General features: G+C 48.3%; 1 protein-coding gene across 3 annotated transcripts in view; it reads left to right on the forward strand.

The window, feature by feature from the left end:
* The first annotated feature begins 1,608 nt into the window (after positions 1-1,608).
* The window catches only part of SMIM14 (small integral membrane protein 14), a 47,720-nt gene continuing 22,968 nt past the window's right edge, over positions 1,609-26,360 (forward strand). The window contains exons 1-2 of one of the 3 annotated variants that reach the window (XM_054989960.1): positions 1,609-1,937; positions 17,148-17,249. In XM_054989960.1, coding sequence (XP_054845935.1) covers positions 17,175-17,249 — 75 coding nt within the window. In that variant the 5' untranslated portion in view covers positions 1,609-1,937; positions 17,148-17,174. Of the gene's footprint in view, positions 1,938-14,386; positions 14,456-17,147; positions 17,250-26,360 lie in introns of those variants that run through there. The other 2 variants (XM_054989962.1, XM_054989961.1) reach the window with 2 other exon arrangements.

Here is a 26,360-nt window from a genome sequence, read left to right on the forward strand (position 1 = left end):
ATCTTGTATTGCCAGATATAATTCCGTTTCTTGTTGCTAACATTCCAGTGGGTTCTCACACGTTCCCAGGTGTTTACCAATTTGAAGCCTTCTTCCTGACTATGATATGTCTTCTCTCCTCGTAGCCCGATAGCACAAATACGCATAATGTTCTCACACACAAAGAACAATACTGGGTTGTTTGGGAATTGGGAGGGGGAAGGAAAGTGGGTAGAAAAATGATGTGCTTTTCCTATGTAGCCATTCTGGTCAACTTTCTTCTAGAACTGCTTAGTTGCTTACCTTACTTCTAAGCAGACCTTTGGAGATGAGTATGGAAAGAACTGATTTCTGAGTAAAAGTCATTTAACCAAAAACCTGTGTCTTGCTACATAGAACCAGGGATCTGTCTGCTGTATTCCGTCATCCAGAGACTGGCACCACCCAGCGCACCGGCAGCTGCCCTGCTGAGTTTGTTGGACGTGGTCGCTGGTTGGGCGTTGGAGCACCCCCAACCTTCTGGTTCTGGGGAACTTCAGTGTCCAAGCTGGCGATGCCACTTCCTCACAGGCTGTGGATGTAGTGTCTTCCATGGCAACACTGGGAGTCTCTCTGTATCAGCTCCCATGCGTCATATGGGCCACACGCTGAACTTCATCTTTGGGATGGGGATACGTGGGGACCTTGACATGGTCCCCTGCCTGCACCCAGCTGGGATCAGGAGCGGAGCAAGTGGCACTGCCCGCCCCCCTTCACCCGCCGGGATCGGGCCCAAAGCAGGTGGCAATGTCCGCCCCTCACCTTCACCCGGCTGAGACTAGGCACGGAGCAGGAGGCGATGCCCACTCCCTCTTCACCAGCTGGGATTAGGAGCAGAGGAGGTGACAGTGCTGGCCAGCTGCCATCACAGTTGGGATCAGGCGCAGAGTGGGGGCAATGTCTGCCCCCCCCTTCACCCTCCTGGAATTAGGCTTGAAGCAGGTTGTAATGTCCCCCCCCATCAGATGCAGAGCAGGCGGCAATGCCCGCCCCCTTCAGCTGGCTGGGATCCCTAACGGAGCCCGTTGTATTTCCCCCCACAATGGGCTTTGTTACTAGTGCTGTTGTAATATTAAAACCATTTTTCAAGTCAACAATGTTACGGTTAGAGCTGCCACCGTGCAGTTTCAAAAATACTGTTTTGACAAAAGAGGGCAGAGCCCGGTGGCTTTTGCGCTGCTGGATCAGGCTTTGAAATCAAAAGGCAAAAACTGCTCAAATGCCTTTCCTGTTTAAAAAAATCAAGGCATATTCAACAAAATACTTGGAAGATGATGGCCCGGCGATTTGGTTAGAGCTCTAGGGCCGGGGAGACTCAGGTTCAAATCCCACCATGGTCCGGGAGGGCCCTGGGCCTCGTCGCACCCGCTCAGCCTATCCTACCTCGCAAGGCTGTTGTGAGGAGAAATATGGATCTCTACCGGGGGCAGATTTAAAAGAATTAAGATCCCTCGCGCCTGGCGACTCTACGGGACGCGGGGCGGGCGTGCTTGTGCGCAGCGCAGGCCTTGCGCGTCTGCGGCCGCAAAAGCGCCCCTCGGAGGCCAGGCAGGCGGGCCGTGCACCGCCCGGCAGAGCGACTCCGGGGCCGGGAAGCCAGCGGCCGAGAGCGCCGCGCGGAAAAGCCCGGCCGGCTCCTCGGGGCGCCAAGCGGCGGGCAGCTCCGCGGCCTCCAGGCGCCTCCGAGGGCTGCAGGCGCGGCGGGGGCGAGGCTGAGGCCCTCCTGCGCCCGGCCGGGCAGGTGAGGCCGGGCCGGGCGGGGCGAGGCAACTTTCCGGCCGCGTCGCCAGATCCGGATCCCGGGGCGGCTGCACTGACGTGGCCCGCCGGAGCGCAGCGGAGAGGGAAGGGGCGGGCGGAGCAGCGAGCGGCGTCCTGGAGCGGAGCGGCGCCCTTCGGCGGCAGGACCGAGCAAGCCGGTGAGCGGCGGCGGCGGCGGCGGGTTTCGGGGCGGCCTCTCGGCGGCGCCTGGGCTGGAGCGCTGGGCCGGCCCCTTCCAGGGCGCGGAGCCTCCGAGCAGCTGCTGCGCGCGCCCTGCGCCGGGGCTGGCGGTCCGAGGGCGGCTTTCGCGGGCGGGCAGGCAGGAGCCCCTTCCCTCCCCTCCCCTCCCCTCGCTGCCCGGCCTCTCCGTGCCAGTCCCGCCCGGGCGGTGGGCGCGGAGGTGGCCGGAGCTCGTGCTCCTTTGGGGGCGCCGCTCGTCCCCTGCAGCCGAGGCCGGCGGAGGCCGGCGGAGGCCGGGGGGGGGGGCGGCGCAGGAGCGGGGCGCTGCTGCTGCTGCTGCGTTGGGCGGCCCGGGCGGCCCTTCGGCGTCGCTGCCCCCCCCCCCGGGAAGAGCGCTGCAGCCCGCCCAGCGCCTACGGGGGGGGGGGCAGCCGGGCCTGGGAGCGCCGCGAGCGGCTCTCGCCCGCCAAGCCCCGCGGCAGCTGCTCGGGGCTGCGCGGTGCAATGCTTCGCCCGAGGCGCCCCGCCCGCGCGCGCCCCTCCGCTCCTCCGCGGCCGCAGACGGTGGCGGCTGCCCTGCGCGTGGAGGCGCGCGAGGCTTCCGGGGCCCGTCCGCCGCTGCCGTGTTTCTGCTCCGGCAGAGCCGCCGCAGGACGAGGCCGCGGGAGGCGCGAGGGCCGTTTGGTGCCGGCAGTTCGAGGCAGCCGGTCGTCCAGCTCCGGACGCAGCTGGGGTTCCCTGAGCGGGCACCAGATTTCCCGGGGAAGGGGAGAGGCGAGGCGCGGGGCAAGGAGGAAACCGCGCGAAGACCCCGGAGGGTCGCCTGCCAGCCTGGCACCGAAGCGCGTGGGCCTGAAATGCGCTGCCGGACCTCGGCGCAGGGCTGAGCCGGCCCCCGAGCTGACGGAGCCCCTTCCCGGCCAAGGAGAGCCCTGCGCGTCCATCCAGCCCCGCGCCCTGACGCGCCCAGGGCCACCGAGGTTGCCTCCTCGCCCCTCGGGCCTCGGGGGCTGTCTGCTCCCGTCTAGGGAGGCCCTCTTCAGTCGCCAGGAGCCCTTGAGTCTGCCGACCCCCTTGGAAAGCCCCCTGTGTGCCAAGGGGCAGCAAACGCCGCCGTTTCATGGCTCCTCGCTGGCTGGCTGCTCCCTGAGGGCAGCTGGCAGCCACCGGCAGCCACAGCCGGGCCGCTCTGAAGAGGCCGGCTGTGCTGCAGGGCCTGCTGGGCTTGTTGACCCTGGACAGGAGCCAGAGCTCCCCCAGGGGGTCTGAGCTAAGACGTGGCCCTTGGGGCAGCTGCCTCAGGGCTCCTTTAGCATCCCAGTATGCCTTCCACCGTCACCTGAAACAGAATCCTAAACTAGGTATTTTTTAAACTCTGTGGGGACCAACTGGTATGATAAGATGAGTTTCATGTAGTAGTTTAGTAAGGTAGGAGTCCAATAACTCAGAAGGTGCCCTTTGCCAAAATTGTAGACTTGCTTGTTGTTTAATCCTGATGGGGCATTAGTACCATATCTTTGTTAAGAACAAAGCATTTTAAAATATCCAAAACACAGGATCCGACAATGTACTTTCATAACGCTGTAGAATCACAAGTTCACCATCCCACTGGTGGGATCTCCTTGTTTTTCAGGGCATGTGGCTGTTACACGTGATCTGTAAGCATTGTGAGGTCAAATTCCTGACTTCCAGTGACCCACACCTTGCCCGGTGATTTTTATTAGAAATTCTGAAAGATTGGTCAAAGCCGCTGTGTAGGCATTTAAAATGCTTGTTGCCATACAGCTCTTCTGTTTCTCAGACTTGATACTTTACACCTCTTTAATATGAGATGCCAGGAATCAAATCTCCCTGTCCTCCCAAATCTTTGCATTTGTTGTTGACCAGATTGCAGCCCAGAGAACTGCATAAGCTTGCATCGATCTAGTGGACCCTTTTCTTTTTCTTAGAACAGCAAAACCTCCCCTTTCTGTACCTCATCACACACAAATCCTGAAGTTTCCCCAGGTGTCCAGTGTGATTTGCTCGGTGTGCACAGGTGTGTGTGTGGGGGGGGGGTAGGGGGGCTGTTGAAGAAACAAAAATCCAGAGCCATGCTGAGGACACAGCTAATTGCATGGAGGGTTGTCAAAGCTATCTGTTTGATTTAGCAAACACAACCAACTGGTTTTTTTCTATTGTATCTTATCAATCTCCCTGTACACTCTTAAGTTTGAATTTAAGCTTCCCTAATTCAGACAACAGTAAGAGAGTGTTTCGACTCCCATGTACATTCAAGACTGCAGTCATTCATCAGATTTTGGTTGGTCCTAACAAAAGGTGTTGCCCAAGTTGATTTTGGACCACAGTTTCTACCTGCGACCTTGGCCATCAGAAGAATTTCACAGGGCAAGAAGCTGCAGGGTTGGAAGTCGTATACAGCTTTGATACTATCCCATTGGGACACGGCGGGGCCGGGGGTGGCTGGCTTAAGTCGCTGTTGTTTCTTACATGTTTAGGCCCACTCTTGTGATTCATCCTGCTCTGCTCGTTCACCTACAGCTGGGAGTGGTTCACATCCACTTTGGATGATCGACTCTTCTGACAAGATCTTGTTTTCATCGGTGCTTTGCAATGTAGTAATAGTTCTAAGTTTTGGACCTTCCGTCCTCCCTTTGCAACAGCCTGCCTCCCTTCCCCACGCTGCAAGCGTTTACGGTTTGTAGCTCTGTGTGTGTATACTTGTATCTTCCCACTAAAGGGAACATTTTATGAATATGCCTAGGTGAACACATAAAGCCACTTTGCGCTGAGCCAGGTGGTTGGTCTGTCACAGTCGTTCTTGCCTGCTCTGCCAGGCAGTGGCTCTTTCGGGTCTTAGTTGGAGGTCTTGCCAACCCTTACTACCTGGTCCTGTTTTTAAAAGGATAGAGATGAGACCTTCCACAGGTGAGGCTTGGCCCTGCAGAAGATCCCATCGCCATCTTTTTAAAGGGCTTTCTGGTTCACCAACATTGATGCCACAACAAAGAAATCTTTATAAAGTGCCGCAAGACAGGGGTGCTGTGAAAATATAATTAGGGTACCAATCAGGTAAGTGACCCTGAGTGGCTTAAAAGAAGGAGGGATAAAAACAAGGCCGATAAAGGGGTGGGGGGTAGAGTTAAACAATCCTAGTAAAATGTGTTCTGGCAGGGTATGTGCCCAGAACTGTTTCTCTCTGATGCTTGTTCTAATACGGACTCTTCAGTATTGTTATGTGGCTTTCCTGAGTAGCTCCGAAACAAAGATCTCAAGACTTTCATCAAGAGAAGCTTCTGTACTGTTTGGTTTTTAATTTGTCCCTTCCTTCCTTTTATGGGCTGAGGCTACCACAGCACAGGCCCCTGGGATCAGCTTCCCCGTGGCATATTTTTCACCATGAATCCCGCTGCAGGGGTTTTGCTTGGGTAGTTTCTCCAAGTTTGCTCTATGGGAAGGGTCGTTACACCGTGGCAGCATTTGGATATGGTCCCATGCTCAGTCCTTGGCACCTCCAGGAAACAAGGTTGTAGGTAGGGGTGTGCAGTTCGGGTTTTGGAAAACCTGAAAAAACCTGAATCACCCCGATTCGGGTTGATTCGGAGAAACCCGAATCGATTCGGGAAAACCCGAATCGATTCGGGTTTTCCGAATCGCCATAACCCGAATCGATTCGGGTTGATTCGGGTTAGCTTTTTCAATGGGAAAAAGCCTCCTCAGGCTTCTCTGAAGCCTGGGGGAGGCATTTTCCCACCGAATCACCCCAAATTTGGTGTAGGCCTTCCTCTAACTCCCCTCTAACAACCCCCCAAGTTTCAGAACGATTGGACTTTGGGGGGCCATGTTATGGCCCCCCAAACCAGGTCCCCTATCCTCTCCTTTAAAAAAAGCCATAGCTTTAGGTTGCTGCTGCTCATCTTCATTCATTTTTTCCTATGGGGAAAAAATGAAGAGGCAGGCTTCCTTTGCCAGGGGTGGCATTTTGCATGCAAAATGCCCCCTCACCCTCAGGGGCCCTTCTCCCACCCCTCCTCTCACCCCCCACCAAGGCTCAGACTGCTCCCACTTGGGGGGGGCCATTTCATGGCCTCCCCAAGTAGGTGCTCTCATCTCTACCACTGACAGCTGGGGGAGGCTTGTGTTGCCAGGGGTGGCATTTTGCATGCAAAATGCCCCCCAGCCCTCAGGGGCCCTTCTCCCACCCTTCCCCCCACCCCCCACCCAGGCTCAGACTGCTCCCACTTGGGGGGGCCATTTCATGGCCTCCCCAAGTAGGTCCTCTCAGACCCTAAAGTCCACCCCTTACAGCCCCATACAAACCCAATTCCCCCCCAGCTGCCACACACAGACCCAAATCCCCACATTAGCCCCTCACAGACCCAAATCCACCCCCACCTGCCCCACACCCATAACCCCAGGAACAGGCTGGCAAAGGCCAGCCCTCTCCCTTTGTTCCCTATGCTGGGAACTTCTAAACTCTCTTTCCCTGGGCAATTCTGCACAGCCCAGGGGTGCCACAATGGTGGGCACACTTCTGAGTGCCAGCTGCTCCCTGTGAAAGAGCACCTGAACCACAGACACCCTCCCTCAAATTCCCCCACCACCTACAGAGATGGCTGGCCAGCCAGCCCCATTGTTCCCTATGATGGGAACCAAATGCACAACAAAGAATAAAACACGAACAACACAAAATAAAGTTTTTTAAAAATTTTCTCCCTTTCAAAGTACAAGTAGGCAAAGCATTATGACACATTGCACCAGCAGTCCCCACACAGAAAAATAACACAACTCACTTAACATCAGAGAATCACAAAAGCACAATTCCTGTCAAAAACACTTTATTTCCTGAACAGCTTTAGGTTACACAGCAGGGGGGCACACCAAAGGGCATTCCAGCATTCCACCTCACAAAAATAACACAACTCACTTCACATCAGAGAATCACCCAAACACAATTGCTGTCAAAAACGGTGAAGTGGGTTGTATTATTTTGTGTAGTACACTGCTATCATGCCCTGTTGTGCCCTTCTACTGTGTAACCTAAAGCTTACACCGGCAAAACCCATAGGCGTGGCACTTTGCAGCTCCACAGACTACTGCAGGCAACTGTACGGCTTCAGGTGACTGAGACTGTAATTGTTTGATTGATTCAGCTAGAGTGCCGGTGTGCACCTGCATGTATGAAATGTTCTTGTATCGTCTCTGTACATTCCACCAGTTGGATATTGTCGTATAGAAACTTAATTCATTGTGATATATATGGAGCAGATGATTGGTTGATATTGACGTTGTTAAGTAGTTAATTTATTGTGATGTATACGGATTAGATGATCGTTTGATATTGATATTGATTGCTATTTATGGATGAAATTGAGCACTTTCTGCACCTTTTGCACTTTACATATATATATTAAAAAAATTGATTTTGTAATAGCTCTGATTGTTTACTCCGGGAAGGGTGTCGTTTTGTTGCTTAGTCTTAGTTCCCGGAGGAGCCTTTGTAGGTTTTTGGTAACATGAAAACATGACAATATTCAGGAGGCGCTGCAGTGCTTGCCAAGGTTTTTAAGGGGGTGTGAAGGGTAGGCATCTTTTTAAGAGAGGAGGGAGAGATTTTATCTTGGTTTTAATTTGGAAATTTTAAAATTTATTTTGTAAGCCATCTTGAACTATGTGGAATGCCAGGAGGATATGCATGCTCAAATAAATAAATAAATACATTTGGTATTGTAATGTTATGAAATTATATGTATCTATAAGAAATGCCTGCACTTTCCTTTGTTTTTTTGTTGTCTGGGTGAAGCCCTCTGATTACAGCTGGCCAAACTTCAGGGAATCTGAAGAATCTTTTCCATGTGTTTGGTCTACCATAAGGAGAGACCAAAGCTCTGTGTTGGATGGTATGTCCATCCCTTAGATAAGCCAGTGAGACGTTTGATACACCTGAGGTCCATTTTGTCTTACTGGAAACACACAGCAGGTCAGTTGGGTTGGGGAAAGCAGAGGAGTCAGGTGAACTGACAACCTCACTTCCTTTTGTATTGTTACAGGCCCTCAGAACCCTTGAGCCTTGTGTCTGCTGCCCTCAGTCATCTATAGATGTAATTCAGCACCACAAAGTTAGTCTGTTTCTGACGGTTGTTTGTTTGTTTGTTCCCAGCTTTGCTCCTCCATGAGCACCCAAAGTGGCTTACTTCATTCTCCACTCTCCTGCAAAACCAACCCTGTATGGTAGGTTAAGCTGAGAGACTGACTGGCCCAGGGTCACTCAGTGAGCTTCCATGGCTCCAGAGGGTTTGAATCGGCCCTAGTCTGACACTCTAACCATTACTCCAACTTACTTTTGTAAAAGCGTTGTTAAAGTAAAAGAACGTTAGTGAACTGTTCCAATACTAGTGTACTAACTGCATTGTATGTAGGCTGGCTTGCCTCTAAGGGAAGGTTGTAGGAGAGATTCCCTAGATGAAGTCATCCTCTCTTCTTTCTCAGAGATGACCCCGTGAACGAGAAGCTCCAGGATTATCTGTAAACAAGTTGCTTGAATGAGCCATTCTGTAAAGATACGTTCCAAGAGTAATTTGTTCAAACTGACTCCTCCTTTTGACCTAATTGCCCAGATATTGCCCCCTTCTTTTTGATTTTTATCTACGCCTTATGTTTGTAAGGAAATGCACACCCACACACCCACCATACATCATTCTTACATAAGGTTTAAGAGCAAAGAATTTTGGTCTCTCCCTTCCTGAGCCGCCACTGGTAAAGAAGTCAGAATAAAAATGTAAGAGGCTGCATTCTTACTCTGACTTCACTGGAATTTAAGCAGTCTAATTGTGTGCTGGTGTATTTTGTACAATTGTGCACAGTATATTTTGGCACACTTTACTGCTGCAGTTATTGAAAATACAACCAGATTTATAAAGTGCAGTTTCCATGTGCAATTCTCTCTCTCTTTCTTTTACTGTGAAAAGCAACGGTGCGTTAACATCATTTGCGTGTGCTTCACCACAGCCTCCCTTTTAAAATCCAAGTTACTTGTTTGTCTTGCAGCAACACATCTTATTTTGAACTTCTACATATATTTAGATGTGAGCATAACATATTTGCATAGCAAACATCCATTTTAAAATGGGGCCACAGTTTAATGCTTGCTTTCGTACCCACCGGCAGTTATTCCCAGGAATTGCTCGTTAGGTTTTCTATGAGTGGTCTTCAGAGATGTTCCATGGTTGGCTGTGACTCCGAGGTAGAGGTTTTCATGGCATTCTTCCCAACATCTCCACTTAAAAGGATTAGGTAGTAGGGGATATGACAGGCCTCTGCTTGAGAGCCCGGAGAGCCACTGCCAGTCAGAATAAACAGGACAGGCCCTGGTGGACCGTGCTTGGACTGGGTAAAAGGCAGCTTTCATGTGTTTGTTCATAAATGGCTCAAACAATTGGTAAGAAAGGGCAAACTTATCTATCAGAAGCACAGGGGTTCTTCGTCTCCTCTGCTCTCCCCAGATCTATCCGTGTCAAGTTAGTGAGGCCCAGGTGGACCTGTCTTGGAGGCCCTACTTGAACCAAGCATGGGCTTTAGGTTTAGAACAGAACTGTGGGATCCTCTGCAGCACATACAGGTGAGTTTTGTGGTAGACATTTATCAAGGTGGCTGACGTGAAAGGGGCGTCCCTGAAGACAGAGATCATTGAGGGGTATCTTTGTATTACATGAGGCTAAAAATATTGTTTCACAGCCTGATAGGAAACTTTCAAGGGCTTTCTGACAGTACAAGGCAGGAAGGGTGTATTTGTGTGCTTTATTTAGATGTGCGATATTTTATTGTGTATTTAATTTTTAAAAAAATACTTGGCAAGTTGAAAAGCAAGTTGTCTTCCACGGTAAACTCTTCATGCAAGTAGTCTGTTCTTGTGAGTGGGGAAAGCGGGCAAAAATGTCAGGCAAACCAGCCCACTGTCTCCCATTTCTTGCAGCTGAAAAAATTAAAAAAGGAAGTACACAACTGTGATTCTGAAAATTCAGTCAACAACCTTTCTCGTCTAGATAGATTGCTCAATTATTGGTCAGGTTTCTTGGTAATTATATAATGAGATTACAGTAAGCAACAAATACCCACGATACCTGTCTTTCTCATGCTGCTGGCACAATGTTGTTGCCGCTCTGGAAGAACGTGATGTGTTGTGACGTGGTGTTCATATGAGCTGTCCTAAACGCTTGCATTCTAGCCTGGCAAGTTTTAGAACTAGACTGCTAATTTTGAGCATTTCACATTACAAGCTATCAGGAAAACTATGAAACATCTAATATTTTAGTTCAGTCTCTCACAGATTTGGATGGGTGTAATATTGCTTCAAAGCCTTTTGAGAAGCCTTACGAGCCATTCCATTGGTGGTGAAACCACTTCCCCAAGCAGCTCTTGCTGACAGTTCACAGCTTCTGCTGGGAGTTATTAGATGCTTTTTCAAGCTGCAAGGGGATTTTCTGTAGGTCAGGAAAAGGAGAGATTCAACCCAACCGAAGTACAGAGTTGACACAAGTGGCTGCCTGCTTAAAATGAATGAGCAGAGATGATACCATTAAATGGATTTGGACATAAAGTAGATGAACAAAAGTGGAGTCTGACTGAGGTCAAGGTAGTTCTGAGCTGTAAATGAAATGTGCATCTTATGTCTATAACCCTGAAACCAGCAAGCATTGGGCTTACTTGTTACAGTTTATGGACATATTTATACCCTGATTCCCCCCACCATGGGGACTCAAAACTTACTTATCATTCTTCCCACCTCCGTTTATATCCACACAACAACCTCCCTGGTAGGTTAGGCCAGTGGCGAGTGAGTGGTCCCGGGTCCTTCCATGAACCTCTGTGGCAGAGTGGAGGTGGCAACGTGGATTGCCCCGATCCTAGCCCAGCATTCCAACCACAAAAACACACGGGCTCACCGTCTTTGCCACGCCTTGCTTGTTAGGGTATCAACATTTTTAGATTACTTCCATGAGACGCAGAAAGCTGAAATTTGTTTCACACACAGAGCGCTACCTGACCTGTGTTCTGTATTCTTCCTTTAACTCTTACCCTCCCTTGCCCTCGCTCCTTTCTTCTTCTTGACTTTCAGTTCAGCATTGGCTGTTGTGAGTTCTTGGAGCAATAATCTCTGGAGTAATGTGGCCTTATGTATAACAGCCAGTTCAACAGAAGTATCTTTAAAACAGAATACTTTTACCTCAGTCCCTTGAATGTTGGGGTCATGAAGACTGCCTCAAAACTGTGATTAGCACAGAGGAAGCCGAAGAACAGAATTATTGGCCATGAAAATTGAATACAAGGCTTAGATAGAGAGAGGAGCAACTGTTAAATAGTAGCAAAAAACATGGCCTAAGAATGGTATGATATAATGGGAGCTTTCTACTCCATGCAGCACCCACGATCATATTGTTCCAGGAGGGAAGCCATCTTGGTCTGTATCACCTTCAAAACCAGGGAAATCTTATCAGTCTTTAATTGGAGGGATTTCCAGTTGTAGTCAGAATGCAAGATATACTTGGTAAGAAATACAGCCACCATTTTGAGTGAGTGAGCTACTCACAGTGTACAAATTATTGTCTTCTTGGAACAGCTGACCATTTGAGTAACATCCAAGCAAATAGTGTGAATCACCACATAAAAGTGACATGACATGTTCAAGTATAGAAGACAGCATTTTCTCTCATACTCCAGGTCTTGCTAGACAATTAGTTTAAGTGACTGAAGAATTTGAGCAAACCAGCTGAATTTACTGAACGACATTCATAGTTTTGACATATTTCATAAAATGATTTTTAAATGTTACTTCAAGCCACACAATTCCATACAAACCAGAAAACATACTTTGACACTTTGATGTAGTCAGCTTGCACATTTTTATTGCTGCACAATAATTATTGCAGTCCTTTTGTGCTCTTCAAAATGTGTTAAATTTGCAGAACTTCAAAACTGAGTTTATATTACTTTCCATATGTTATCCAAATGAGTATTGCTGGCAGGCAAGTTCCAGTAAAAAAAGAATTTTTTATTTACTGGAAAACAATTAATGCAGTGAAGAAATAGGAACTACACCCATTGAATAGGTACTGCTAGAAAGGCTGATGTTCTTGTCCTTTTATCATATTGCTGTGGGTTGTGAAAAGTATATGTTTTACCCGTGCCTTTTCTGACCCATGGTGCACACAATAACTGATTATGTAGGGAAAAATCTAGGGAACACCGCCCTCCCAAATGAACGCCTACAGGAACAAAGGAGTCCGGTCCGTCTCCTGTGTTTAGCCATTTATCACAAAATGATCCCATCATGAAAAGGACATCCAATTCTGTCTACTGTGGCCTGTCTTATGAGCACACTGGATTGTAACTGCATCTTGGAAATGAAGGAGGGGGATGTAAAGAGAAGTGCCAAGACGTGGGGCAGGGGTGACTTTGGAGGGGGCAAATGCCTGGAAAAACAACCCTGCCCCTCCCCATGAGGACATGAGGAAGAAAGAGCTTGTCCTACCACCCTGCACAGCTTGGGTGAGCACCTCCTTTGCCACACGGGACTTGCTGGGCACATGACCTCTTTCCCAGCAAGGGGCTCCATGGGGCTGTGCCCCTTCTCCCCTGGCCGGTCTGGGGCTCAGGCTGCTGGCTCCCAAAGGCACCTGCTACTCATGCCACACAGGGTGAGGGACTCCCCAGTCTTGGGGCTGGGGGGGCAGCTGTCCAGGCCAGCAGCTTGCTTGGACTGGTCCCGGTAGCCTTAATTACCAATCTGCCTCTGGTTTGGTGCCTGGGCCAGATGTCCCTTCTCTGGCAGACCGTTCCTAATGTTTTTAAGCTCTACGTAACACTGATGTGCCGCCCTGTAGTATGTTTTTGTCTTAGTCTGCTCTATGCAAACAGTATATTACATGGTAAAACTGCTACTGGACTGTACCATTTCAGATTATTTCCCTAGGTAAGAAAAACACTTCCTGCACATAGAAAACTAGTCTGTAAGGGAGAATGTTAAACTAGAGCTTGCTGCTATCTAGGCAGGAAGTTTTTCCCGTTGGGTGCTACGCAGTCCTGAGCTCCACCTGCCTGTTGCCTGAAGCGGACAGTCCAGGGACGACAGGGTATCATGTCTTCCGCTGTTTTGAATCTAAAGGACCCAATGTAGATGAAAAGGTGGAGAAATTAAAATAAGAGCAGGCTTTGTTTGCTGTTTTTAAACAAACATTTATTTTCTGATTCACAAGGTAGGAGTTCTCAGTTGTACTGAACAAAGCCAAATATACCCTCATCACCTGTGGATAGTTACCTGATAGAGATTTGGCAGTCCTAGGCAGGAAGTAAATCAGAAAGTTCATCAAACCCCTCTTGGGTCACCACCCGTGGCTGTCTTCTTCTTAGCTGAAAGTTATGCAGTTCTGTCCTAGATCTGTGGCTAGCTGTGTCAACCCTGGCTAGCAAGGGGCCCTTGAAGTCTAGGGATATTAGCAGAGGGCTGTTCCCACTCTTTAAGATACCTTTACAGTCTAAACAGAGGCCTCCAAATGTGTACTCTATCAAAGCGTGGTATTCCTTCCCTGGTGACTCTTGCTCAGGTATTGGGAATGTGCACAGTGTTCTTGGAAGGTGCCTAATGTAATGTCCTGAATGGTGATGTGCCATTATCAAAGGACAGAATGTGCAAAACAGCTGCTACTCTCTGAGAAACTGAGTTCAAAACAACATTAATTGTCCCTGCATGAGTATTTATAGCCTGGTCTTTTCAATATTATTATTGATGACTGTAAACCTAGTACCACACTTGGGCTTTTTCGGCAGATGGAGGCTTTAGTAAGTGTTCTCTTTGCTTTGGCTTGGTTGGCAGAACATTTTTTGTCTGTATTCACAAGGTTGAATGACTAGAAGGAGGATTTGCTGAGCTGGCAGTGAACATTCCTGCTGTTGCGAGATGGCGATTTTCAAAGAGGCTCCGTAAATAAAGATTAGCCGTCTCTGCTCACTCTTCGAACACAGGAAGCCGCTTTATAGAGTTAGGCCGCTGGCTTGTTCAAACACTGCCCTTTTCTAATTGGCAGCGCCTGTTCCAACCCTGCTACAAAAGCTGGAGATGTTCAAAATTGAACCTGGGGCTTCATGCAGCAAAACCTGTGCTCAGACATGATTGTAAAGTTTCTTTTATTGATATGTGCGCTTGTACAAACAGTTTAAGGATTCAGGGGTGGGACTCTTTCGTGTGTTTTAATTTGGCATAGAGGTTACATGAGCTTTATTTACTGTTAGCAGCCTTGAAAGCTAATTAAACAGAAAGGAGGATGTGGGTATGTTTAAAAGGGCCTGGTTTCAGCAGGCCTCTTGATAACTGCGCATGTGTGGTTGAGGATATCGTCCAAATGATGAGAGTCTCATGTATGCTCCAGTATGAAAAGGCAGGCCAGCGAGCACATGTACGCTTTGCTTTGCACCCATGATCTTGAGCCTTCCATAGTGAGCAGTGAGTGCTGGGATGGGGTGGCGGGGCAGGGGCGGGCGGTTGTTTTGTATCTTCAATCAGATACTCAAACGTGTTGGGAAGAATGGAGATTTTACGTCAGGGCCCCTTTTATGTGCTTCATCACAATACTGTTTTAATTTGAGCCTGTTGGAAGCAGTGTTTTCCAAGGAATTTTTAAAAAGGTCTCGGAGGGCTGTGGCATGACAGACTGCAAGCTTAACATGTCTGGTTAAGCGACAAAGATGCCAGGGTTCGTGAAGAGCAGGAGGGTGTGGACCTCTCGTAGCACCTGCCCGAATCAGGAAACGCCATGTCCCTGTTGATGGTTACTCTTCAAGGTGGTATAGTGGCCTGGTTCTGCTGTACCTGGTTCTGTTTTGGACAGGTGTCAAATACGGAAGGATTATTAGAGAGCCAGTGTGGTCTCGTGGTTCAAGTGTTGGACTAGGAAGGCCTTGGTTTGTATCCACCTTCTGCCGTGGGAGTTCATGGTGTGACCTTGGGCCAGTCACAAGGTAGTGCTGAGCAGAAAATGGAGGGGAGGAGAATGAGGTGAGCCACTTTGAGTCCCCTTTGGGGAGATAAGGTAAGATATAAATAAAGTAAACAAAATAAACAATGCCATGAGAGAGACTATTGGTATTATATTCAGGGTTCTCCCTTCGCTCTTTGGTCATCATAATACGTCTTTGAAAAAGGTGAGGCTGGCCCAAGACCACCCAGAGTGCTTCACGCCTTACTGAAGGCTCCCTCATTCTCTGGGTGCTTGTGGACCAGTTGTCTTCCTCGTGCCAACTTCTCCTACCCATCTCCTCCTACAGGACAGTCAGGGCAGTGGTGGTCTTCTGCCAGGGGAACAGACCCACAGGATCCAACCCATTATTTCTGCACTGTCCCCCTGCATCTGGTAATCTGAGAGGTTTTTCTCTGAAAAGGACCAGTTGCATTTCTGGTCATTATGGCCACCACTTAGTGTATGCCTGATAGGTATATTTAGTTTTAAAAAGTGCTCGTGATTGGGAATGTAGTAATTTAATAGTTCAATTATGCACTGTATTAGATAGTATGTCATTGGTTGACTTAACCTACTGCTTATCAGGTTACTTCTCTGTTTTTGCATTTGAGATAACGAATAAGTTGTCCTTTTATTTTTTAATAATGTTTATGTTAGAAAATAAGCAAATAATAGCAATAATATACTTTATTGTTCTTAATGTTTTTGAACTCTGGTGCCTGGAAATGCTGAACAGTCATCACAGATTTGCAAATTAGTAAAATCATGTTTTAAACGTTAATTTGGTGTGGGTGGCATGATATATTACCTCAGTGAGCTCTTCTATCATAAACAAATGTTTGTTGTTTAATAGTAATGCAGGGACAGAGGTGAGCATTTGCAAGAGAGAACTAACAGGCAGACATTTCATTTTTCCTAATGTGCTGCCATCCTTCTGCCTAAAATGATGAAGGCGAGCTGTAGATTTACCATATCAGAGGATAATGCAGACAAATCACATTCAGTAAAACAGTAAAGAAAGTAAGAACATAAGAGCCCTGCTGCATCGGACCAGTGGGCCCAGGAGCGGAGCATCCTGCCGCACACAACAGCCAACTGGGTGCCCCAGAGGGCCGGCCGACAGGACAGAAGGTGTGGGGGGCGGTCCCTGAGACTCAGCAGTTTGCTGCCTCTCCCAGAGGTTCTGCTTTTTCTGTATGTCACAGGGAAGCAAAAGTTATGATATGGTTTCCTCTTGCTACTTTTCCCCCTCCTCAAGATTCTGGCAAATATATAAAAAAGGAGTCCCACTGCAGCTAAAGTTAAGTCATGCAAAGTCCTCTTGAAATCAATGGCTCAGTGGCGTCTAGTGAGAACTCACTTTCGCTGGATAGGGGCCAAGGAGTAGCTATGACTCAGCTAATACAAGTTTGTTTTAAAGGCAAAAGAGAAGGATGCGGATGATAAGAGGAGGTGGGGAAATGACAGGGGTGAGATAAGAAATCTCTGACTCAGTATACTTACTCGCAAGTAAACTTTGTTGAAATGAACCCCACCATCCTCCAAATCAAGAAGGTGAGGATCAGAAGTCAGAACGCAACTATCACTTTAGTTCACTCTGTCTCTTACGGTGGGAGGAGAGTGCAGCTACAATAATCTGAATTAGTGTAAAGCACAATGAACATTTGGCAGGAGTAGTTATAGGATTTTTAATACTGAAGAGTTAAATAAAATGCATACTGGTGATGATACTTCTGCTTGGATCATATGTTGCCTCAAGCGGCGGTTCTCAGCCTTGTTGAAGAGAGTCTGCTGGGGACGGGGGCAGCCAAAGGTGGGTGAGAAGGAGAGAGGGAAGCAGAAAAAGGGGAGAGGCTTCCCTCAAGTTTTGATGGGAAATGTAGGCGTCCTGGCTTTACAGCTTGGCTCTCCATTACAGCTGCAAGACCAGGATGCCTACATTTCCCATCAAAACTTGAGGGAAGCTGACAAGTGTCCAACCTGAGTCAGGCGTCACTTGTAGCTTAGCTCTACGAGGGGCAGGGAAGGGAAAGAGGAGATGGTGGGAGAGGGGAAGAGGAGATGCCTCCCGCTAGTCTTTATGGGTCCCCACTTGTGGACGTTTGTCTGCCGAACAAGAACTGCAACTTCGTTGGGAACAGGGAATGTGTCTGACCTCTCACGCCTTGCCTTGTCCAGGTCTGCTGAAGGGTCGTTTGGATAACCATGGCGGAAGGTGGATTTGACCCCTGTGAATGTCTTTGCTCTCACGAACATGCCATGAGGAGGCTGATCAATCTGGTGAGGATCTTTGCGGGGCGGGGTTCCCCCGTTTTTATTTTATTTTGGTGCGTTTCAGATCTGACTGTAGCCACCGCTTGATAACACTCTGCCCTTCAGGGCTTATCCCACAGTCTTGCCAATTCCCATGTGTTACTTTGAGCAAGCCTGCCGCATGCTAGCTGCAGACGCTTTGGGGACGGTGTGCGCTGCAGCACAGGAAACAAGGGCAGGGCAGCCTTTTTTAAAAGACTGTTTTTAAAAAGGTCCATGAAACTGCAAAAACATTGCAGTGTGGATAATTCATACTTGCAATTGGTATTTGAGGCTTTTTAACAAAGGTTAGACCAGCACTTCTGTACTCGAGTGGTACAGATGAGAAGAAATTCTTAAAAATGTTTGGATTGTGCTCTAAAAACCTTATAGGGACACTAAATTTTTATTTCCTTTGGAGAAGACAGTTACTGAATTTGCCAGCCCCCCCGAAATTCTTCTTTGAGTGCCTGAAGAAATGCAGTTTCTCTGCAACAACAACAACAAAACGATGCTATGAGGAAAGATGTTTGGATCTCTCGCAACAGCTGAATAATTTTTGGTGCTAAAAGCTCCCGATTATTTTGGGGTGTACTGAATATTGCACTGTGTGTCTGTGTTACAGTTTTGTATCTTCTTGACATTTATAGGAGGTTTCATAAACAGTAAAAACAAACTGATATTTTTACCTGTAAGTTTTAGCACCTCTGCATCAGACACTGAGGGGGTCATTCACACAGGATTGTGGGATATTTTTTCCTTGGGTGCACGCATCTTGGCAGATGTTCTAGGAATTTGTACATGTGCTTATGGTCAGTGGCAATATGTCAGCCTGACTTTTTCCATCTTTGTTAAATATTGTTCCTGGAACTGGAATAATTCAGCAGCGTCCTGAAGCAGGTCGCTCATACCATTGTATAAGATCAGCTTCTTTGTTCCAGGCTGCCTTGAAATTCTCAGCCGCTAAGTGGCCTTCCTTTGCTGCTGTTTTTTCTTCTTCTACCTGTTCAGTAAGCTGGGATTTGTGGCTCTCACTCATGCAGAAACCTGTAGAGCTGCATGAGTGACTGTAGCAGCTTCGGTTTCTGGCACAGCTGCCCCAGGAGAGCCCCGTGTCCCGCCCCCATGGGGCTGCTTGCTGTGCCCAGTTTCTTCTAGCATCAGCAAAGAGGAGCAAGTAAGTCATTGTGTTTTGCTAGCGTTTGCTCATTGCTACAAGAAGCAGCAAAGCATTGTTGGAGAGTGAGCCAGAGAGCAAGCTGGCAGCAGCTCCGAGAACAATTTGCAAAGGACTTTATGCAGGTACAAGCAAGGCACAAGCATAAACCTGGAACAAATATGTAATGAGGCCACGCGCACAAATTTTATTTTCTTGGCCTTCAATAAAATTCAGTACTTCCACTTGTGTTTGATGCTTTATGATTATTTCAGAGAGAGGGCTTCTATTTTGATTATTCTGAAACCTATACCATCTACAAAAGTAACAAAGCATTATCTCAGCATATCAGACTCCACAATTTCTGGAAAACTTTCTCTAGCCACAACAAAATATGAGTAATAACAGTTTTGGTTTCTTTTTCCGTTATTGTGTTCTTTCGGAAACGTAAAGTGCAATTCTAAACGAAGTTACATCATTTTAAACCCCTGATTCAGTGCGCTTAGAAAAGGGTAATCTTTCATGGGACTGCACTATTAATGTAGTTCAAGGAGTATTTTCACTCCATCAGCCCATCCTTCCTTTTCCTGTCTTATCTTCATTTTTCTTGTCTAACAGCACAGTCCTCTTGGGGGGGGGCAAAGCTCCCTGGAAGCCAACTACGAGTTACGAAGTTACATCATTTTAAACCCCTGATTCAGTGCGCTTAGAAAAGGGTAATCTTTCATGGGACTGCACTATTAATGTAGTTCAAGGAGTATTTTCACTCCATCAGCCCATCCTTCCTTTTCCTGTCGTATCTTCATTTTTCTTGTCTAACAGCACAGTCCTCTTGGGGGGGCAAAGCTCCCTGGAAGCCAACTAGGAGTTATGCTGGTGTATCCTGGACTTAGGACAGCATAACTCCCCCTAAAATGGCAGAGCGGCCAGGAGCTGCTCCACTGGAGTCCCCCACCGACGTTCAGCTACAGGAGTTGGGCATGGGCATAACAGGGCATAAGTCCTTGTGCCAGTGAGCCGGGGGGCAAGGTGCAAGTTATTCAGCTCCTTAAGCTGTTCTGGGCACAAGAACACCCCCAGCAACAGTGGAAAGTTATGCCATGAAAACTTTTTTTTTAAATTAAAATATTTTTTTATTATTTTTAACATCTAAAACAGTAAACTACAAAAAACTACAATAGTAGAAGGGAAGGGAAAGAAGGGAGAATAAGAAGAGGGGGAAGGGGGGTGGAAAAAAGGGGAAGACAACTTACAAACACTAAACACTACACTTCAATGCTTTCCCTTCATACTGCCATAATTAAAAAAATAGCTTAATAAAGTAATGATGGAATGGTTGATCTTACAAAATACAAATTACAATTCAAATTAAATCTTTTCCCCCCCTCTGGGCCTCGGACGCAGTTCTCTCTGAGCAGCTACAGCCGCAGTGCTCGTTGCCTCCCCCCTCCCTTCAGGCTTCGGATCTTCTTCTTTTAGCTTGATGTCTGGCCCAAATTCTGGATTTTTGTCCACAAAATCCCTTAGCTGATCTTCCGAATTAATCTTGTAAGCTTGATCTTTATAACTAAACCCGATTCCTTCCAGAAATAGCCATTTGTATTTTATGTCACGTTCCCTCAAAAGAGCTGCCAGCTTTTTATATTTAAATCTTCTCTTCCGAACTAAAAATGGAACGTCCTTCAGTATCTTGACTTTATTTCCCCGAAAGTCCAACTCCGCATTATATGAGTTATATAGGATATTGTCCCGGACCCTCCTGGATGAGAACTCAATAACGATCTCGCGAGGCAGCTGCCGCTTCATTGCATATTTTGAAGATGCCCGACGGACTCCCAAAATGGCGCTTTTTACTTCTTCTTTAGTTGCCCTCGCGGGTGACGCTAAAAGTTCCGAGGCAAGATCCCATAAATCCTCGTTTTCCTCCTCTTTAACATTCTGGAGACGCAAAATGGTCTGTGTTCGCTCCACTTGCAGCCCAATCAGCTGGTTTTCCACCAACTTTAGCTCCTTGTTCGTTGCTCTCATAAGTGACGCATTTTCCCGAGCAGACTTCTCTGCCCCCCCCCCGCTACTTCCTTGATGGCTTTCACATCGCTCTCAATTAAGCCCACCCTTTGATCTGTTTCATTCAGCTTGTCAAAAAAGGGTTTTATGGCTTTGATAACCGATCTTTTCACCAGTTCCTTGAGTGACTCGCCTCTTCCCTGCAGGGCAGCCGAAACTGACTTGCCCAGAGCAGGACTCTGCTTTTTCGCTGCCATTTTAGGGGGGGGCGCCAATCTTCCGAGACTCTGCGAGGGGGGAAAAATCCGAATCTTCTAAACTTCAGATCCCACCACTCCTTCACATGCGCTTGTAGTAACAGAAGGGATTCGCTTACTTACAGGCTTCCGCCTAATCCTGTTCTTTGCCGTTTTCCATGGCCCGGCAGCACACTAGGTGCCGCGCACGTCTGCCGGCCTCCATAGGGACAAACGGGCAATTTACCCCCTGCCTCGATCTGCCAGAGGGCTCTTCCCGTCGCGTCCCGGACCCAGACTCCCTCCCTGGGAGCCCTGGGGGCTAACCTTTGCAGATCAGCCGCCCGGTCAGGGTGCTCGGCTGCTTCTTCTCGGACCTGCCGAGAGGAGCGTCCGACATGGCCGCGAAAACGAAACCGAATCCGCCATGAAAACTGATGGTGTAATCCATAGGTGCCCATTGCACGGGAAAAGTCAATCACCCCCACCTGCACCTGGCCCCACCCAAACAGCCCAGCAGAGCAAAGGATACCAACTCACGCAGGACCATTCCACTTGCGTCCCTGCAGCGGCTAAGCTCCCTCCCCTGCAGCCAATCAGCTCCCCAGATACCCTACATAAACTCCAGGCAGGGTGCCCATGACCCCAGGTAAGCGGGGAGGCGGCCGGGGGCTCTGCCCAAGAGCTTTCTGCCATGGGGTGCAGGTCCTGTCCCTGCCGAAGAAAGTTGAAAATACGTGGCCAGACATCGACTTCACTATTGGCAGTTCGGTAAAGTCTGTGATGAACAACTAGTCTCTCCCCGCCTTGTTGCTCTCCTGTTGCTGACAGTACCTCCCTCCTCCTCCCACTCTTCTCTGGGGTAGCCCCACAGCACACCCCCAGGGATAGTTGCCGCCAGGGAAGCAGCGGCCCCGAGGATCCACCAGGCACCTCTGCCCCATTGGGTGGCTCAGTGCTCAGAGTAGGGGTGTGTGGAACCCATGGGGATTGCTGCTGCACACTGCCCCTGCCCCACCTGGACCTCCTCACGTGGCACCATGGCAAATGGGATGGGGTGCGGGGTCCCACCCGTGTGCGGGTGAGAGGGTTGTGATCTCCCCTCAGTGTTCCTGGGGTCTGAAGCACCAGGTAGATGGTTGTAGCAGCCAGGGCCGAGGAAAGTCCATGGAGGGGTGGAGCAGTCCACATGCTATGCACACACACACACACCCCGCAGGGGGGAGCTCCCCGCCCCTGGGTGGTTCTTCTCTTCGCCAGTGAAAGTGAGGGTCTGGACAGGTGCTGTCCATCGTTCCCCCATTCCCATTGGGACCATTAACCCAGGGAGTACTAAAAAAAGAAAGAGGTGGAGAGGGGGCATCTGCCCCCCCCAGATCGGTGCTTCACCCCCCTTGATCACTGCTTCCACATAGAATACTGGACTGGGGAGGAGGGAGCATGCGTGTGGAGGTGCAAGCGTGCGCCAGCTCCTTAGCAGTACTCTCAGAGTTAACAGTATCAATCAGACAAGCCCAGGCAACCCGAAGTCTGCCCAAACTGGGTGAACCCGCTTACTATGTCCCCACCCACCATCCCAGGGAGAGCTTTTTGGTCTTGGCAAATGGCCCTGCTGCCCCGGACACACCAGGCAGCAGCTGCAGGAGATCCTGGGGCAGCCAAGGCTGCCGCCAGAGCGAGGTTCCTGCGAGCACCTCCCTGGCAGGACATGATGGAGAGAGGTTCTCACCAGGAAAGCCCCTCATCTGCATTGAAAGATTCTTTGTGGTAGCGGCGGGGGTGAGTGTGGGGAGCTGGCCAACCCCTGGTCCCCTGTAGGCGCTGCCCTGTCCAGCCATGTGGCCTGGGAGATGGCACCCAGCTGTGCAGGTGGAGCCAGCAACCTGGGACTCATCAGGTGGCTCAGCATCCTCAGCCATGCCAGAGGGGCCTTGGGTGGAGGACCAGTACAGTCAGTGATGTGGACCGACTCCGTGGTCCGTGGCTGTAGGAAAAGGATGTAGCAGGGCAGCCCCCTGATGCCTCGTATCACAGGACAGCCTCACCGTTCAGCGGCTGACACACCGAAGGTGCTCACACACCTGCTTATGCTCCATTGCATGAGTCACGGCACTCTGCTGCTCGCTCGGGCAGGGTCGCTTGGGCCAGGGCCCCATTCCTGGGCTTCTTTCAGCAGCCTTGTCGTTAACAACCGTGTGCTTGTGCTTATATACTGTCCTTCAAGACAGTTTAACGCCACAGTCAGAGCGGTTAACAAGTCAGTTAACAAACACCCTGTGAGGTGGGTCAGGGTGAGAGAGCTCTGAGAGAGCTGTGACTGACCCAAGGTTACCCAGCTGGCTTCAAGCGGAGGAGTGGGGAATCAAACCCAGCTCTCCAGATTAGAGTCCCGCACTCTTAACCACTACACCAAACTGGCCCTCATAACCTGGGATGTTTAAATAGACTTTGTGAAATAGGTCATTGTTAAAGCATCACTGGCAGGTGACATACTGCTTGGATTCATGTTTAGTCACCAACTTGACAGTTTTTGTGGCACTGGCAGTATAAGGGCCATACACGTCCTATTTTTTCATTTCTGTGGAAAATGAAGCCCTGTGTTCTTCCCATGGAAAGATGCTTGTGTTCCCAACATGGCCATAATGCACCTAGCCTGTAAACATATTAACCAGAAAAGGATAACTTGAATAAAAAGGTTCCCTCCCTCCCCAGCCCACCCTCTGCCCTTACCCACCTAACAACTATTGAAAGACCAAATGAAGAAAAACCATTTAGTACATCTTATGCAAATTCTTCCAAAATTAATCTTCAGAGGAAAGTTTGTGGTTTTACAGAGAGACAAAGTAAAGAAAGAGGTTGTCTCTTTCTTTTTCATAGAGTACCTTACCCGTTTAACAGAGGGAGCGTGTTTGGTAGTGGGTATGTGACTTATTTTCTTTTTGGTCATTAAGAGAGAGACTGCAAATGTGTCGGCTAATTAAAAAAGGAGAAATGCCTTCTCTTTCTTGGCCACAATACAACTAGCCTGTAAGCATGTTAACAAAAGAAGAAGAACTTGAATAAAGAAATTCCCTCCCTCCCCAACCCACCTTTTACCTTACCCAAATGACAACTAGTTAAAGAGCAAACGTCCTGTCTTTTATTGTTGTCTCCAACGACTTTCCCTAGGGGACCATTGTATCTTTGGACATTATTGCTAAGAAGAAATAGAGAAAAGAAAAAAACATCTTAAAAATTAAATACCACCCAGGGGTTTGTAGAGCACATATGACTCTGAACCTGAAGGGTGAAACAAATAGTGAGGGGGGGGGGTTACACTGAGAGATTCAGACTCTCAACCTCAGCCCAATTACAAATAGATAAATTAACTAGATATTGCCAAATGTGCTATTTCAATAGTAGATTTTTTAAAATAATACATTTTTATTAATAAAAAACAGATAACAATGTACAAATTACACAATAGCTTAACAAATAACAAATAGGTAGTACACAATCAAGAACCTAATAACAGTACTATTTGTAAGGTAATAGTAGATTTTTAAGCAACTTATAAGTCAGCACTTGTGCTGGAGTCGGGGTGAGGTTTTCCTCCAAATATCAGGTATTTTTGAATCTTTTGGTGGAAGTTTGGTAGGTGAATCCAATGAAGAATTGAGACTCCATGTCTTCAGTAGTGCTTGCCCTTCATCCAGATTACGAGCAAAGCAACTATCTGTGAAGCATGGATAGTTCTGTGGAGGAACCAACCCATCTATATTTTATATTGGCTTTGATAGGGTGTTCGTGATCGGCTTTAGATCTCAACGCATCCTGAGTGTTTCTGATGGGGGGTCTTGGAACACCTGCATTTCTTTATTTCGATATAGTAGATGACTTTGTTTACAGGCTTCTTGTAAGATTTTTTTCCGTTTGTTCTGTAGTCCCGGAAAGTCACAAGTATATCCCTTGGGAATTGAGATCTATTTGCTGCAGATGAGCCCATCTATAAGTTTGCTCCATGCTGGGGGCGACACCACCTTGTAACTGGAAGAGTGTAGCCAGCCGCAAGGAGACAAATATTGCAAGATGAGAGTTTCCTTCCTCTTTTTCTGGGCAACGCCTACATTTCATTTTTTTGACTTTAAGCTTTGTGTCTTATTCAGTGACTTTGGCTGATAAAGTGCCTTCAGCTGTCTGAATTTGTTGCACCTCCTCCTGTAATGCAAGCCCTAATTCTAGGGCTGTCTTGGCAGTTTGTGACGCAGCAGATGAAGCAAGTTGTTTAACTATGGGCTCCAAGCAACTATTCACCCTGACTGCCAGCTTTTCAGAGATTGTTGTTATGTTACTGCTCTCGAGCATTTGGAGAGAGTTGGTTTTTACTGACAGGCCTGTACTATTCTAAGTCCAGGCTACCTGCCAGTTCGCTAGAGAGAAATTTATTTATTTACTTCATTTATACCCCCACCTTCCTCCCCAATGAAGACCCAAAGAAGCTTCCTTTGTTCTCCTCTCCTCTATTTTATCCTCACAACAGACCTGAAAGGTAGACTGGGCTACTGCATGGGACTGGCAGAAGAGCACCTGCTCTGTCAGCCAGTCAGGACAGGTTCCCTGGACCACCATTTTAGGTTCCTTATTGGGAGGAAGGTTGTCTTAAAGTTTCCGCTCTTCCATTGCAAAACAGGTCTTCACCAAAGTGGATTACAACGGGCTGGGGGGGCGGGGCGGGTTGCTTAACCTGCTGCCATCTTAGGCCATAGCTCGGAAGTCCTGTTTGGTGTTAATCAGCTCAAATCAGGCGTGGGCCAGGCGCGGCGCTTCAGCAGAGCGCGTCCGTCATCTTCAGCACAGCGCCCGGCCTCCAGGAAGCCCTTCCTGATCACAAGGGAATCCGCTCTCAGACCTAGCCGTGGGGTGGCAGCAAACAAGGGGTGGGCTAACCAGCTTCCTTACTGGCGTTTTGTGAAGATACCTGTTACCACTTTTCTGTATTTATGTCTAGTTTAGCAAAGATAGTCAAAATACAAACAGGAGCCAGAATTCCTGCTCTGCCATGGAAGCTGGCCAGGTGCTCTTCTGCCAGTCCCATGCAGTAGCCCAGTCTACCTTTCAGGTCTGTTGTGAGGATAAAATAGAGAAGAGGAGAACAAAGGAAGCTTCTTTGGGTCTTCATTGGGGAGGAAGGTGGGGGTATAAATGAAGTAAATAAATAAATTTCTCTCTAGCGAACTGGCAGGTAGCCTGGACTTAGACTAGTACAGGCCTGTCAGTAAAAACCAACCTCTCCCATTAGAAGATCGTCACTGTTCTAAATTAGAAGTAGAGCCATCTGTGCACCCCTGCCCTTCTTACACTCCGATCTTAAACATATATGCAATAAGGGCAAGTGTTTACCAGAAAATATAAACAGTTGATAGAAAAAGCATGTAAAACATCTCTGTGGTTATTTCTTATGCTAATAAATATTTTGCACATAGTCACAAGTGTTGCCTATGTCAGCACTGCCCTCTCTGGGCAGGGAACGGGAACTGCAGGCCTACCTGGGCAGCCTCTTTAGAAAGGTGCTTTTCGTTTAATTGCTTCCTATGTCTTTTGTTCTTTGCCTCATAAATAATGGTTCTCAGACGTGCATCTCATAATACAAACAAACTGGCAATTTTTGTGGGGAAGGCTGTTTCCTGTTCTTTTTATGAAGTTGAAATGTGAGAATTTGGC

The sequence above is a fragment of the Eublepharis macularius genome, chromosome 10 (assembly GCF_028583425.1).
Source record: "Eublepharis macularius isolate TG4126 chromosome 10, MPM_Emac_v1.0, whole genome shotgun sequence".
NCBI classification, from domain to species: Eukaryota; Metazoa; Chordata; class Lepidosauria; order Squamata; family Eublepharidae; genus Eublepharis; species Eublepharis macularius.